We start from the raw sequence: 12,460 nt of genomic DNA, 5'->3' as shown, positions 1-12,460 counted from the left end.
ACCTTCCTGTCCTTAGTCATAAGCAGTCTGGGAGATCAATTTCCAGCCTGGCAAACAATAAACGGGCCACTCGATACGGTAAGCACTGCCATCACTGTGTAAGCCTTTATTTAGTCCCTTCTGGACGACATATACCTGCTAGTAATGAGACAGAAGAGATGAAAACCTGCTACTTATACTACAACCGTATCACTGCCGCATCAGTACCTTACAATTTATCCTCCCCCTTGGTGGCATCTCCCCCATCAATCTTACCCGTGAACACTGCCAAGGTCACACCTACAAGCCCATAGGAAGAGAAACTTTGGTCTGTTTCTTTCAGCAGTCCTCAGCGACAGCTGAGAAACGGCATTGATGGCCACAAGGAACATATCAGAGCCTCCCTGGCGATGGAACAGGCACAACAGAGGCCTTCTGTGGACTATCCAATCCAGGAGAGGAAAACAGGGAAGAACCATCTAGTTAAAAATAGGTAGTTCTGCATTTAATCTTGCTCTTTGCATGATGCAGTGAAATCAAAGCATTCCAGGTCACTATCTAGCCTTCTTGAAGTTTACAGGCACAACCTAAAAGGATCTCGGTTGAAAGGTGTTTGTTTACACTTGCACTAGATTTGCTCTTGCCACTGGTTACTTTTCCCTACATTTGTTGGGGTTTGGAGCTTAGAAACCATCATAACTTGTTCCCTTAATGAAGGCTAAATCCATAGCATGGTCAAGTAACACACAATAGAGCACAAAATAAAGCTTTTGCTTTCACAATAACGTGTGTGATGTTTTTTGCCTGAATTTTGGTAGCCTACACATACCAGAGTACAATACTCTTTTCCTGAAGATGTAAGAACATGGAAGTAAACAAATTCTGATACTACCGAACGTAAATATTCTTGCATATAGTTAAGCATAAATTCTTCACCAAGTAAACTGAGACATTCTGAAACTGAGTTTTTGGAACACAGCAAGGTGGAAGAGTGCAGTGCCCCTGGCCTCCCCCAAACTGCAACCCAATGTTCCCATTCCTGCAAGTGCCGCCCCGTCCACTCCTGTGGGGGACAGCAGGGAGACCTGAACCCAATTCTCTTGCATATGACACTCTGAAAGCAATACACCCGTATTAAGTGAAGTGTGGACAGGTCAGAAGCTGTTTGAAAACAGTATTACCTAATTCAGCCTTAGTAAATACAGTGTTCACAATGTGCTTTTTGGGCTGGAAAAGGTTCCAGCCTTGCCTGTCTTGAAATTTTAATAACGAAAGAGCCAAGTAAAGTAGACGGGTTTTATTTATGTATGTACAGAAAAAAGCATCCTTCCCAATTTATCATCACAGAATGTAGCAGCTGCCCCACCTTAAGGTACTGCTGTCTTTCTTAAATCTTATTTTCTACAATTAAGTACAAAATACTTTTCCAGAAGTATTTTGTAACTTGACAGATGAATGAATAAAGATGTACACACTTAGTTTTGTTGCCCAGGGGGGAGAAAGAAAAATCTTTAATAGTGCAAACAAAATTTACAGTAAAATTTTAATGGCATTGGTAATATCCAATGTGTATTTTTAGCATGCATTCATTCTGCACTGAGAGCATCGGTCCCACCTTATTCCAGTGGAGTGAGAGAAAGGCTCCACCTGAGACGGCCAAACACCTCGGTGTGTGGTGGGATCTCGCTTCCCACTATCAGTCTCCTTGCTGTGGGCACCAAGCAACAAGGTGGAATGGGTCAGTGCAGCTCTGGAGTCCTCCTTTGTCATGACCCCCCCCACACCCTCACCCCCTCCAGAAAAGAGGACAAAGTCAGGCTGCTCAGTAAGACATGAGAGCTCAGAAACATGGCCGACAGCCACCAGCTTCGATGTCCCCCTCTAACGACATGCTCCTGAAGCTACCCAACAAGAAGCTGCAGGATGCCCGCCTTGAGAGATCGCTTCACGAGAGGGGCCATAAAGGTAAGGAGGCAACACAGCACGTCCCTCAGCAGGCGGAGAGAAGAGGCTTTCAGGGATGCAGTACTGAAGTGTGAGAGGAGCTGAGTCATCAAGCCAAAAAAGAAGCGAGCCTGCCCTGTCAGCTGCTAGTGGCACACAACAGCCCCTTCCTTACCCCTCACAGAAGAAGGGGGGCGGCAGGGGGAGTAACTGTGAAACATCTAACGCCAGGAATAAAAGCCACTCAAGACTAAAACTGGAAGTGGGAGAGAGCCCGGCTAGTTGTACTTAAATCCAAACTGTTCAAGCTGAAGCTTTCCTTCCGTAACCCCCACATCCAATCTTTTCTTTTTTTTTAATCCCACTATTTTTGCAGCAGCTACTTAGTATTGCAGCTGTGAGCGGTCCTCTGAGCAGAGACTGAATCAACCTGCAGCCTTGTGCCCAAGCTCTTGCCCTACAGGTTTGGATGCCACCAGTGGTGTCACCTTTCTTTCTCCCACCTTCTTGGCAACTCTGCTCCTACCTCTGGACCACACCAGAAAGTGCCCAGTGTTGGACCTGGACTGAGCCAGGCTCCTGCTTTGCCCAAGCCCCTGGCTGCTGCCAGAGGGGTAACACAGCTCCACAGTGGCCCGTGCCTGTGGGGCTGCAGCCCAGGTGTTTCGCTACCCGCCATGGAAAGCGATCGCCTTGTTTTAGGACTGGTAGGGACTGCGTAGCTCCTCTTCCCCTCCCAGGAACAAGCAAGGCTCTTTCTCTGAGGAAGGAGACCACAATTAGCAGGACAAAAGCCAGACAGATTGTGTACCGCAACCATTAAGTTTTCACATCTATTTGTAGGAGCAGCAGCCGAGGGGGTGAACACCACTTTTGATCTGTCTCGTTTGACAAACTCGTGTCCTTCGCGCTGCGGCAGGGAGAAGGGAACAGGCGCAAGGCAGCGAGCAGGAAGGGTGCTGGCCTGCAGGAGCTGGGCTGGGGCCAGCAGGCGGCGTGTGCTCCGAGCTGGACACAGCTCATTATTCTGGCCAAGTGCCCCGGACCAGCGCCAGCATGCCTGGCTGACCCCCAGAGCTCTGTCCCCACAGCAGCAAACTGCTTACGGCAGCAGTGTCTGCCAGACTGGAAAGACCAGACCAGATCAGATCTCAGGTGGGTCTATTTTAATTCATTAATGCCCTTGTTTCCGAGGCACAGGATGTGTCTGTTTACCTTTGCCTCCTTTCTGTAAATGAGCTTCCAGGGACTCAGAGTTGGCCGTGCCATCCTCTGCTGGCTCCCCTGGGCAGCGTGACAGCCAAGTCGAACCTCTGCCAATTAGCTCATCCCCACACAAACTGCAAAGTCGTCAGGTATTTTAACTGGGAGCACACCCTTGCCACCGCCAATGCTAACTCTGCTTTCCAACAGCTTAACACACACACACACACACACACAGAGGTGAATCCTCAGCAAAGCAGGGGGGCTATATGAAGCCTTATTTGCTTAATTAGGTTTGCACTAAAGTGCAACTTTCCAATTGGAATGGTTCTTCGGGCTGAAAAGTAACACTGTAGCAAGTTACAGATGTGCCCGACCTGGAAGTAACACCAGTTTCCCTTCCATTGGTCTGGTGTTTCAGAATCTCACCCTTCACCACTAGCTACCTAAACTCTTCAAATTACCACACAAATACGCTCCATGTGATAACTGATCGTGATGATCATGAATATACCACACCCAAGGTCATACTATGAATTTCAAATCAAAGACACCAATGATACTCCCATTGAAAAAACCTGTTCAGAGGTGTCCAGGTATGTTTGGCCGTAGGCTTGATTGCTTTAGACTTCAGTGCAGCTGCATGGAAAACCAACTACATCGCCCTTGTTTCTGAAAACAAGATCACACTATAGGTAAAAAATGAATAAATAAATTAAGAGTCTGAGGGAAAATCATCTTGCATCCCTCACAATCTAGGATTCAACAAGAAAAGCAAAAATAACTGCTACTACTGACTTTTTGTATGATACCGGATAGAACAAGACACCCTCACAGTGGCTCTTGTGTGCTCACACTCTGCACTGTCCCATCTGGCGGCTTAAACCAGACAAGGGATTTTACTGGGAAACAAGCCAAGTGATCTCTCACAATACATATGAAAAGTAAAAAAAAGAAAAAGAAAGCAAAAAACATTCTGAAGGCAAAACCCTACAGAACAAGCACCGTGCCGATAAAATGACTTCCACATCCAAGTGCTGATTGTACCTGAACCGCACCTTCATAACAGCCCCGCAGCAGTTTTCATGGTGGTTAACACAGCACGTGCCTCCCTCCAAGCATCCAGTCCAAAGGCTCCCAGGCCTTTGGGCTGCCAAACTCTCCTGGTCTCTGCAAAAACATGAAATCACCGCCTAAGGCCTCCCACACCTTCTCTCTCTTGAGCCAGTGTCCAGATGTTGCTACAGCAGCAGCGGCTCTGTGGAGGGGCAGCAGCCATGGTGGCGCGGCCATCAGGAGAGAAGCCTCTCTGGGACCATCAGGGCTGGCGACTGGCAAGTGAGACAAGAGGTTTACTTCCCTCCTTTCATTAACATATTTCAGGTATCTGTATAAAACTGGAACCAAACCCCTCGTTCTTAAAAGCACCACATATTATTGTTACCACAAAAAAAAAAAGTTTTCAAATCCTGTAAAAAAGGCATAGTTATGTTTTGACAGAGTGGAGAGGAATTTCACAGAAGTATCCTTATCAGGCTTATTAGTAGAGAAAATTCTTATTTTTTTTCAGGCCATATCTACTCTTTTCCCCTCTACCTGGCAAGGCAGAACCGCTCTGATCCTCTCTGCTGGCACAGCGGCAGTGCCGGCATACCTCCACTCTGCCGAGGGAGCCTGTGGCCACAGGAGAGGCTAAAGCTACAGCCACTTTCCTCAGCTGTCAGCCAGATGCGTGCTGGTTGGTGGCAAAACCAGCAGTGCCAGCACAAGGAAAACGGCAGCTGGTGCCTGGGGTAAGGCAGGGCTTTCCCCTCCAGAGGCAGCCTACCTCTGTTTTCAGTTTAAATAGCCCCAGAGCCATTCCCCTGCAGCACACACCTATTCCCCTTGCAGCAGCTCAGAGCAGCCACAGAAACTGGTTTCCAGTGGGCAGATTCAAGGCACAGGCACTGACTTGGGAGCTGTCTGAAGGGAGACTTCCAGGCAGCACATCTCTAACTATGTGTGAAAAGTACAGCTTTAAATTAAATAAAAAAAAAAAAAGAAAAAAAAGAAAAAGAGAAACATCAAAGCCTTCCATAAACTCATGCTGCCCTACACGGGGGACAATTACGCCATTCTTAACTTTGAGGCTGTTTGCAAGGGAAAGGATCAGCAGACTTGGAAAGGGTGCTCAAGCAAAAGAGGTTTATCTTGCTCCATTCAGAGGAAGGGATTACAGGCATAAAACTGTCTGTCACCTTGGAGAAGCTGGAGTCTTGAGATTTTGCCTCCAAAGCCTCAGGGATGCAGGGACGGAAGCTATTTTGTTCCGATTAAAGACAGACGCAGCTTCCTGAGAGAGGCTATCCTCTCAAATTAGTGGATAATGTAAGACACTTGTCTCTACCGGCATTAGCCCTGCACTGACTAGGTGCAAATGAGATGAGAATCAGGAGAAAAGTGTATTAGAAATATCACCTGGTTATTTCAATTTATTCCTATTCCTCTGATTTACATTTCCCTGGATGTTTCACACTGTGCATTAGTGATTCACAATGATGTACATTTACACACAGCAGGAGAAAAATTAATGAATTCCACCACTTCCCTTATTTGGGAGACTATGCCTGAGATACAGCTCCCTCGTTTTATTATGCCTTTTGATCTCCACAGAGTAATCTGTTTTCCCCTTGGCAGAACTGTATAATTCTTGCTAATTTAATATGAATTACATTTATGCACTTTGGGCAGAATAAGCCTCATTATTTGTTATTTCTCGCACACTCTCTTAAAACCGGGCCAAATTCCACTGACCTGTCCCCCGCAGGTAGGCGTGCACGTAGCATGACGACTGGTGTAAAACACTGAGGTAGTGCACAGCACACACACACAGAGCAACTGAACAGGAGGTTCATGAGAGGGAAATGGGGAGAAAGAGCTTCTGAGCCTCTCCTCCCCCATGAGGCATCGCTTACTGCATCGCACAGCCCGTGCTAGGCAGGAAATCATGTAAATAAATAATTATGGCTTTTGTTAGGTATGTCATGGTGCCATAGGCTCCGCTTGGAGCGCTGTCATAAAAAAAGTGGCAAATTCCCGTGGCTATGTCTTTCTCCAAGATACTGCCAGTAGCTCCGAATGATTTCTGAAAAGACACAAGCAAAGAAGTAGAGGAAGTCAGGAGTGCATGCTTATTATTGGAAAAAAACCCGCCACATGATAATTTTGCATTTGTGCTGAATACTAAAAGCAATTCTCCTTTCCCTCATGAAAACCTTAATCAGGATTATTATAGGACCCACATGACTTAGTTGGATCAGTGTAAGTAAATGAGGAACATATAACTTCACAGATTTTTGTCCTTTGGGGTGGGGGTGTGGGATTACTCAAATATTGGTAATTCTAATGCTTTAGTGAAGGAAAACTTCACTTCAACCTACCCACTTACTTCAGAGCTTGTTAGCCACTACAATTTTATTCCCTTTAAATCTCCCACAATTCTTAAATTAGTTTTCCAAATATATTTCCAGAAGATACTTAAGTGACTTGGTCTGTCTTTGCAGGGGAAAGCATAAGGAAAAAAAAAAAAATCTAGCTCATGCCACGTATTAACAAAGGGGCAGGGGACAATTTTCAAACACAGAGGCTTTCCACCACTGCCCTTTGAACTCACCAGCTCCTGCAGAAACAGGTCATTGGCCATGTGCACGATTCGATCCACGTGGATGATGCCCCCAATGCTGTTCACCTCGATGTCGGAGAGGAATGTGAGCACGAGAATAGCTTCCACCAAGAGCTGCCTGTACTCGGGCTGGGGTACGTGGTTCAGCACCGACTCCACGTGCACAGCAAACTTGATTTCGCACGGGGTCATCTGGCAAGTTTGAGGAGAAATGGGAAGAAAAACTGACAAATCCAAAAGACTAGTTCCCCACATCCTACAAGCACTTGAACATATGCTCCTCTCTGCACACGGGGGTAGGCTGACTGAAGCGAACAAAATGTTTGTGCGGCTTTAGCACTTACAGAAACTTTTTGTGTTGCTCGGCCCTGATCCTGCAAACAGTTATGCAACTTCCAGAAGACTGCTCCAGCCCTGCAACCCATCACACGCACATTTGAGTTACATACCGGACTGCTGATGATTCTTAGCTGGCAAATTAACTCTTTGCTCCTCGTGGTACAGTCTCACACACACTGCCTTGTAAGTATCTTTCTGGCATTGCAGGTTAGTTGCAAAGCCAAAATTATTGTCGAGTTTTAAAAATAACCCCCTGCTCAGAATGAATGCTTTCCCACACAGAGACAGCTATACTGTTTGTAGAGCAGCCTAACTTGCACTGGCATAGCTCTATGGATGTTATGTGAAAGGCTGCTGCCTTAGGAGGTTTGTGCTTATTTCGTTTGATTCCTTTAAACAGCAAAATTAGATACTGTCTAGGTCTGACAGGCTAAAAATATAAGCCTATTTATCTACACAATAGGAATAAATAAAGCTCTCCATTCTGAAAAAAAAAAAAAGGTTTAAATTTGGCAGAAAATTCCAGCTCCTCTCCTTCAGCTGCTACCACCATCCCTCAGAAGAGAAGGAAGCCAAGGACAAATCTGAAGGAACCAGACAGGAAAACAGTCTCAGGCACACAAGAACCTCTCTTGCACTGATGGATTACTGTTCGCAAGAGTTTGTTTTATAGATGTGAATTCAAAACTTACCAGAGTGCCTTAAGATAGAGTGGCAACCCAACTAAGGACAAAAAAAATGTAAGGAAAGGTTATGGATTTAAAGTGTCAAAGCTTTGGTTAGAAACAATCATCCTTAATTGGTATTTACTTTTGAGACTGTGATGCCAAAATACACTGGCTCCTGTTGCTGCATATTAAAAAAAATAAGTGGCAAGCAACATGTTTGAATAAATCAGACAAGGCTGTGCTTTCTCCTCACCCTACCTGAAGGACTGCCATCACCCATTCTCTTCCAAGCTCTGTTCCATAGGCACATGGCATCAGTGAAGGCGCACAGAGGGCAGGCTCGTCAAAGGGGAAGACCTGCCACAAACCCACCTCCAGGCCTGCCTGGCGGAAACTCATCTGCACAGCCCCGGAGAAGCTGGCACAAGTGCTGGAGGGAAGGTCCAGATCTTCTAACCTTCTTAAAACCAAGGATCTGCAACAGCAGCCCCACTGCATCTTACGCTGTCAAACCAAACATTCAGTCATGGGGCTAGAAAAATGTTTGCATTTTACTGTACCTCTCTGGTGGTTGAGGAAGGAAGGACGTATCCATCAATGGACAGACCATGGCACTGAAACAACAACATTTTGACAATGAACAGACATTGCAGTTCTTGCAAGTAAATCGAGTGTTTTCTGATACCAGCCAATATGTAACAAGCCTCAGTTTAAAAGAAAAACATGCAAAAATCCACAAAAAAACCCAAACAACAATAACAAAACCTATTAAAAATATTATTTCACCTTTGCTGAGAAAGTTATTATGTAATCTGGCAAATGTCATAAATTGCCTGACATGACACGTAGAGAGCTGTGTTCCAGTCCAGAGACTGAAGGGGAGGAAAGTACTTAGAGAGCCACGGCAGCAAGCAGCACACAAAGGAGGAAAACAAATCAGTGAGAACATTCTCCGGGAAAGGATGTAGAAATAAAAGATAATACAAAAACACAGCAAGAGACCACGAAAGTCAGGACCTTTATTTTTCATTTTCACTAAAACAACATTTAGTTAAGTGATTTATATCCAGGGCACCACAACTCAAGGATGTCGACATGTTGTGGTGCTTGGACATGGGCCACCAACAGTGGGGGAAAGGTAGTGTTAGAAATACCAAGTGGTATAAAAGAAAAGAGTGACAAAACCCAAATGGTGGGAAGGAAGGCTAAGGAATGACACATCAGGCTACCTGAGGTATAAAACCACACCAAGCAGAAGAGAGAGCTTTTATGAATAGTCCAAAGAGACTTTAAGAATGAAATACTAAAGACAACTTAAATAAGTACAATTGATTTTAATACCCAGAAACCCATTCCAATACTCCAAGCTATTATATTAGGTCAGGACAAAACTGATGCTCACTCTACTCAAAGATCCCATTAGTAAATAGCCATATATGACTCATCTTGGCTGACATCAACACTAACAGCTTCAGCATAAGTGATTTTAGAAGGACTGGTGATGCAAATTTTTCCCAACTGTGTAGGCACAAACAGCTCAGTGCTGCAAGGTACTGAATGCTGGCTTTCATCCAGCAAAGCAGAGAAGCAGGTGCATAATCACTCTGAAATGAGTAAAAATTCATAATTCCCCTCTACTCCTTCCTGGAGAGCTGCTTCAACACATTTCTACACCCCTGATATCCAAGGTGTTGGCAAGGACTTATTTTTCACTTTAAAACAAACAAAAAAATGTTAGGAATTCCATGCAGTTCAGAAGAGCCAGCAAGAGATCTCAAGACATTTTGGAAGAGTCAGTGCAGTTTCCTACTTCAGTTCTCCCAGCCTTTCTGAACTGCAGTGCACAAACTGCACTGCACCCTCAGCGGCACTGACCACAACTTGCATTAGGCCATGGGCGATGCAAAACAGACAGCAGTGGAACAGAATCTTTCAGGTGAAATTCAGCATCGGTGGTTTCAGAGAAAAACATACTTTCAAGCAAACATGTGAACTTGTGTTAATGGAGCCCTTTATGTTCAAGGGACATACTCCTACTAATGATTCTAGTTTCCACCGGTCTTCCAGCTGAAGCCCAACTTCAGCTCCCGGCAACACGCTGCTTCTGGACCACCACCTCCCCAAGTCACCGTAGAGCTTGCTTGCTCCCTGCCCTCCACGGCTGTCAACTTACCTTCTGGAGGATTTTCCACACTTTCTCATAAAAGCCAATGGGAACCCTGTTAATAGCACCATCAAGCCTCCTTCTGCGCAGCCACTGCCCTTTTCGGTCACCCCAGCTTGTGTCTCCATTGGAGCCAGTAGGAGAAGTACTAGTGGGAGATGATGGAGTACTGCCCCTCTGTAAGAAACATTAAAGCCTCGGTTAGTTGCTTTCTACCACCCCAAGTGCTACTCCTGGTGAATACATCATTCTGTTACAATGCTACCTCAGAACCAGGGGAAAAATATGGGCCATGATGTCATACAAGATGACGGTGCAGGACTGATCCCCTTCTCTCCCCGTCACAAGCAGCTTCACTTCTCCAGTGGTACTTCAATCATTTCTCAACAAAACATGCAAGCAGTTCAACAAGGCATAACCCAGTAAACTTCGCTGCTCGGTTCAACACAAGGCCTGACTATTTTAACAAGCATGAGCTGGCTGCCAGGGCAGTGCCACTGGTGTGCAAGATGGGGGGAACCAAAGGTTCCTTGAGTCCAGCCAGAGAGGTCCTCCATGCGAAAAGCTCCATTAAAGTAAGCAGATTAAAAATTGACTTCATGTGGTCACATAATCATCACGCCTGCCTCTCTGTAAGTATCAGTCTTGTTTCCCTTATTGTCACTATTGCTCTATTATTTTACTCTACCAGACTTGGAGATTAAATTTGGCAGCAAATAATCTTCAAAGTTGTGACACTACCACCAAATTCTTGTTCCCATTTCCACACATACAGTCTGCATACTCTTTGCACTCCCAGAGACCGTGCTCTTTTGTTTCCTCGTTCCTTTTTGCACACATAACTACTTTCAGCCCAGAAAGGACTTCACTGACAGCCACATCACAATCCATCATCTCTAAGTAGGAAATTGCCTGAGCAAAGTACTGGGGAAGGTGGGAAATAGGAATGAACACTGTATGTTTGCAAAGGATAGGCTCTACACCGCCAAGCTCTGCAAAAAGATCAAAAAATGCAAACAAAGTCCATATTCACTCCTATTGGTGTCAGTAAGGCACAGGTGGTGTTCCCTTGATGGCTTGATGCATACTATTCCTTTCCACTGCACACTGGCAACAGACAGAACTTCCTCCACCTGGCTGAGCAGAACTAGGGGATGCAGGAGGTCAGCAGGAGGGTGGGTGCCAAAGCAGAGGAATCCAACTGCATACAATAATTAAGCTGGCTACTCAGCTGGTTCAGAGAAGCAAAGAACTCACTGAACAATTCTGCGCACTTGAATCAAACACGCAGCTGAAGCCTGCCTTTCTGCACTGGTGTGTGGGAAGAGAGAGGCAACAGCAACCTGTCAGTCGTCAGGCCAGGCCACAGGACTAGCGGTGCTCTGCAGCTGTGTACTTAGGACACTTGGGAAATGTGCCATCAACAGCAAGCCTGCAGATGTGGAGAACCACGAATCACAACTGCCAGTTTAAAGTGCACGTGTAGCTGCAAGCTTTCTGGATAGATTTGGAGCCTCAGGCTTACTTTAAATTCTTGAGGCTTCTCTTGGTAAAATATTTAAACAATTATCGTCCATCTTAACAGCAAGAGCTTAAGAAGAGCTACAGTTTTCTGCCTTGAAAGAAGATGACTGCATGAGGAGACACCCATGCCCATAAACCCCATCTCAGCAACCTGAAGCTGTTCTGGGTTCATTAATGTCCATAGACTGTCAGCATTTATCAATGTTTCATTACTTTTAAATACTGATGACGCCTGTAACGTAATCCACTATCAAGTAGCTAAATCTGCTGTAGTGCTTTATCTGCTACAACTGCAGAAGAACTAAGTGGATCTAAATGCAAGACTCAACTTCTATTAAAAGACTACTAATGAGAATTGGTTTCCAACGAAGATGAACGAAACAAAGAGGTAGGGTTTGGAAACAACTTTTATGCAGGAGAAGCTGCTGGGAAGTGTCTAGAGCTAAGAGCCACAGGCACACACACAGGGTGAAGAGCAGGTGCAGAGCTGCAGACGGTGTTTTACCGTGGAAGCGAACATGCTGCTGGACATGGAGTGGCCCTCATGAGAGAACTACAAAACAAAAACAGACACCAACACATCATACAGACAGCCATGACAGAACAGGATGCAAACAAGGCTAAGTAACTCAGGTCCGTGCAATGGTAAGAAACGTGGAATAAGCTCGGGTACTCAGGGGAAAACTGCGACAGCCCCTGGGCTCTTGCAGTGCTGCACCTCAGCTGACTTCAAGGCAGCTGCTGCCGATTGCCACGGCCACCACAAGGCAGAACCTGCCGTGCCAGGAGCCTCCTTGGTGGTGGTGCAGCCAAAAGCTCCAAGCATGGTCAACACAAACCACTGCAGTTTAAGATGCATGCAAAAGCTTCCCTGTGACTCGGGGCTGGGGAAAATAACCCCAAGCTGCTCCCCTTCCATTCTCCATTCATCGCAATGTCAGCAGCTTCTCTTTGGACAAGAAGGTCATCTTGCTG

The 12,460-nt window shown here is 45.7% G+C and overlaps 1 protein-coding gene across 2 annotated transcripts in view; it reads right to left on the bottom strand.

The window, feature by feature from the left end:
- Positions 1 to 5,741: 5,741 nt before the first annotated feature.
- The window catches only part of PHKA2 (phosphorylase kinase regulatory subunit alpha 2), a 42,221-nt gene continuing 35,502 nt past the window's right edge, over positions 5,742 to 12,460 (bottom strand). Inside the window, exons 28-32 of one of the 2 annotated variants that reach the window (XM_082498312.1) lie at positions 11,991 to 12,038; positions 9,971 to 10,138; positions 8,358 to 8,411; positions 6,782 to 6,982; positions 5,742 to 6,253 (exon numbers count right to left, since the gene is read on the bottom strand). In XM_082498312.1, coding sequence (XP_082354438.1) covers positions 6,080 to 6,253; positions 6,782 to 6,982; positions 8,358 to 8,411; positions 9,971 to 10,138; positions 11,991 to 12,038 — 645 coding nt within the window. In that variant the 3' untranslated portion in view covers positions 5,742 to 6,079. The remainder of the gene's footprint in view (positions 6,254 to 6,781; positions 6,983 to 8,357; positions 8,412 to 9,970; positions 10,139 to 11,990; positions 12,039 to 12,460) is intronic. The other variant, XM_082498313.1, reaches the window with a different exon arrangement.

This window comes from Vanellus vanellus (assembly GCF_965231255.1).
Source record: "Vanellus vanellus genome assembly, chromosome: 1".
Taxonomy (NCBI): domain Eukaryota; kingdom Metazoa; phylum Chordata; class Aves; order Charadriiformes; family Charadriidae; genus Vanellus; species Vanellus vanellus.
Note: the sequence above shows the minus strand (reverse complement) of the source record. Positions and strands in the feature narration are given on the sequence as shown.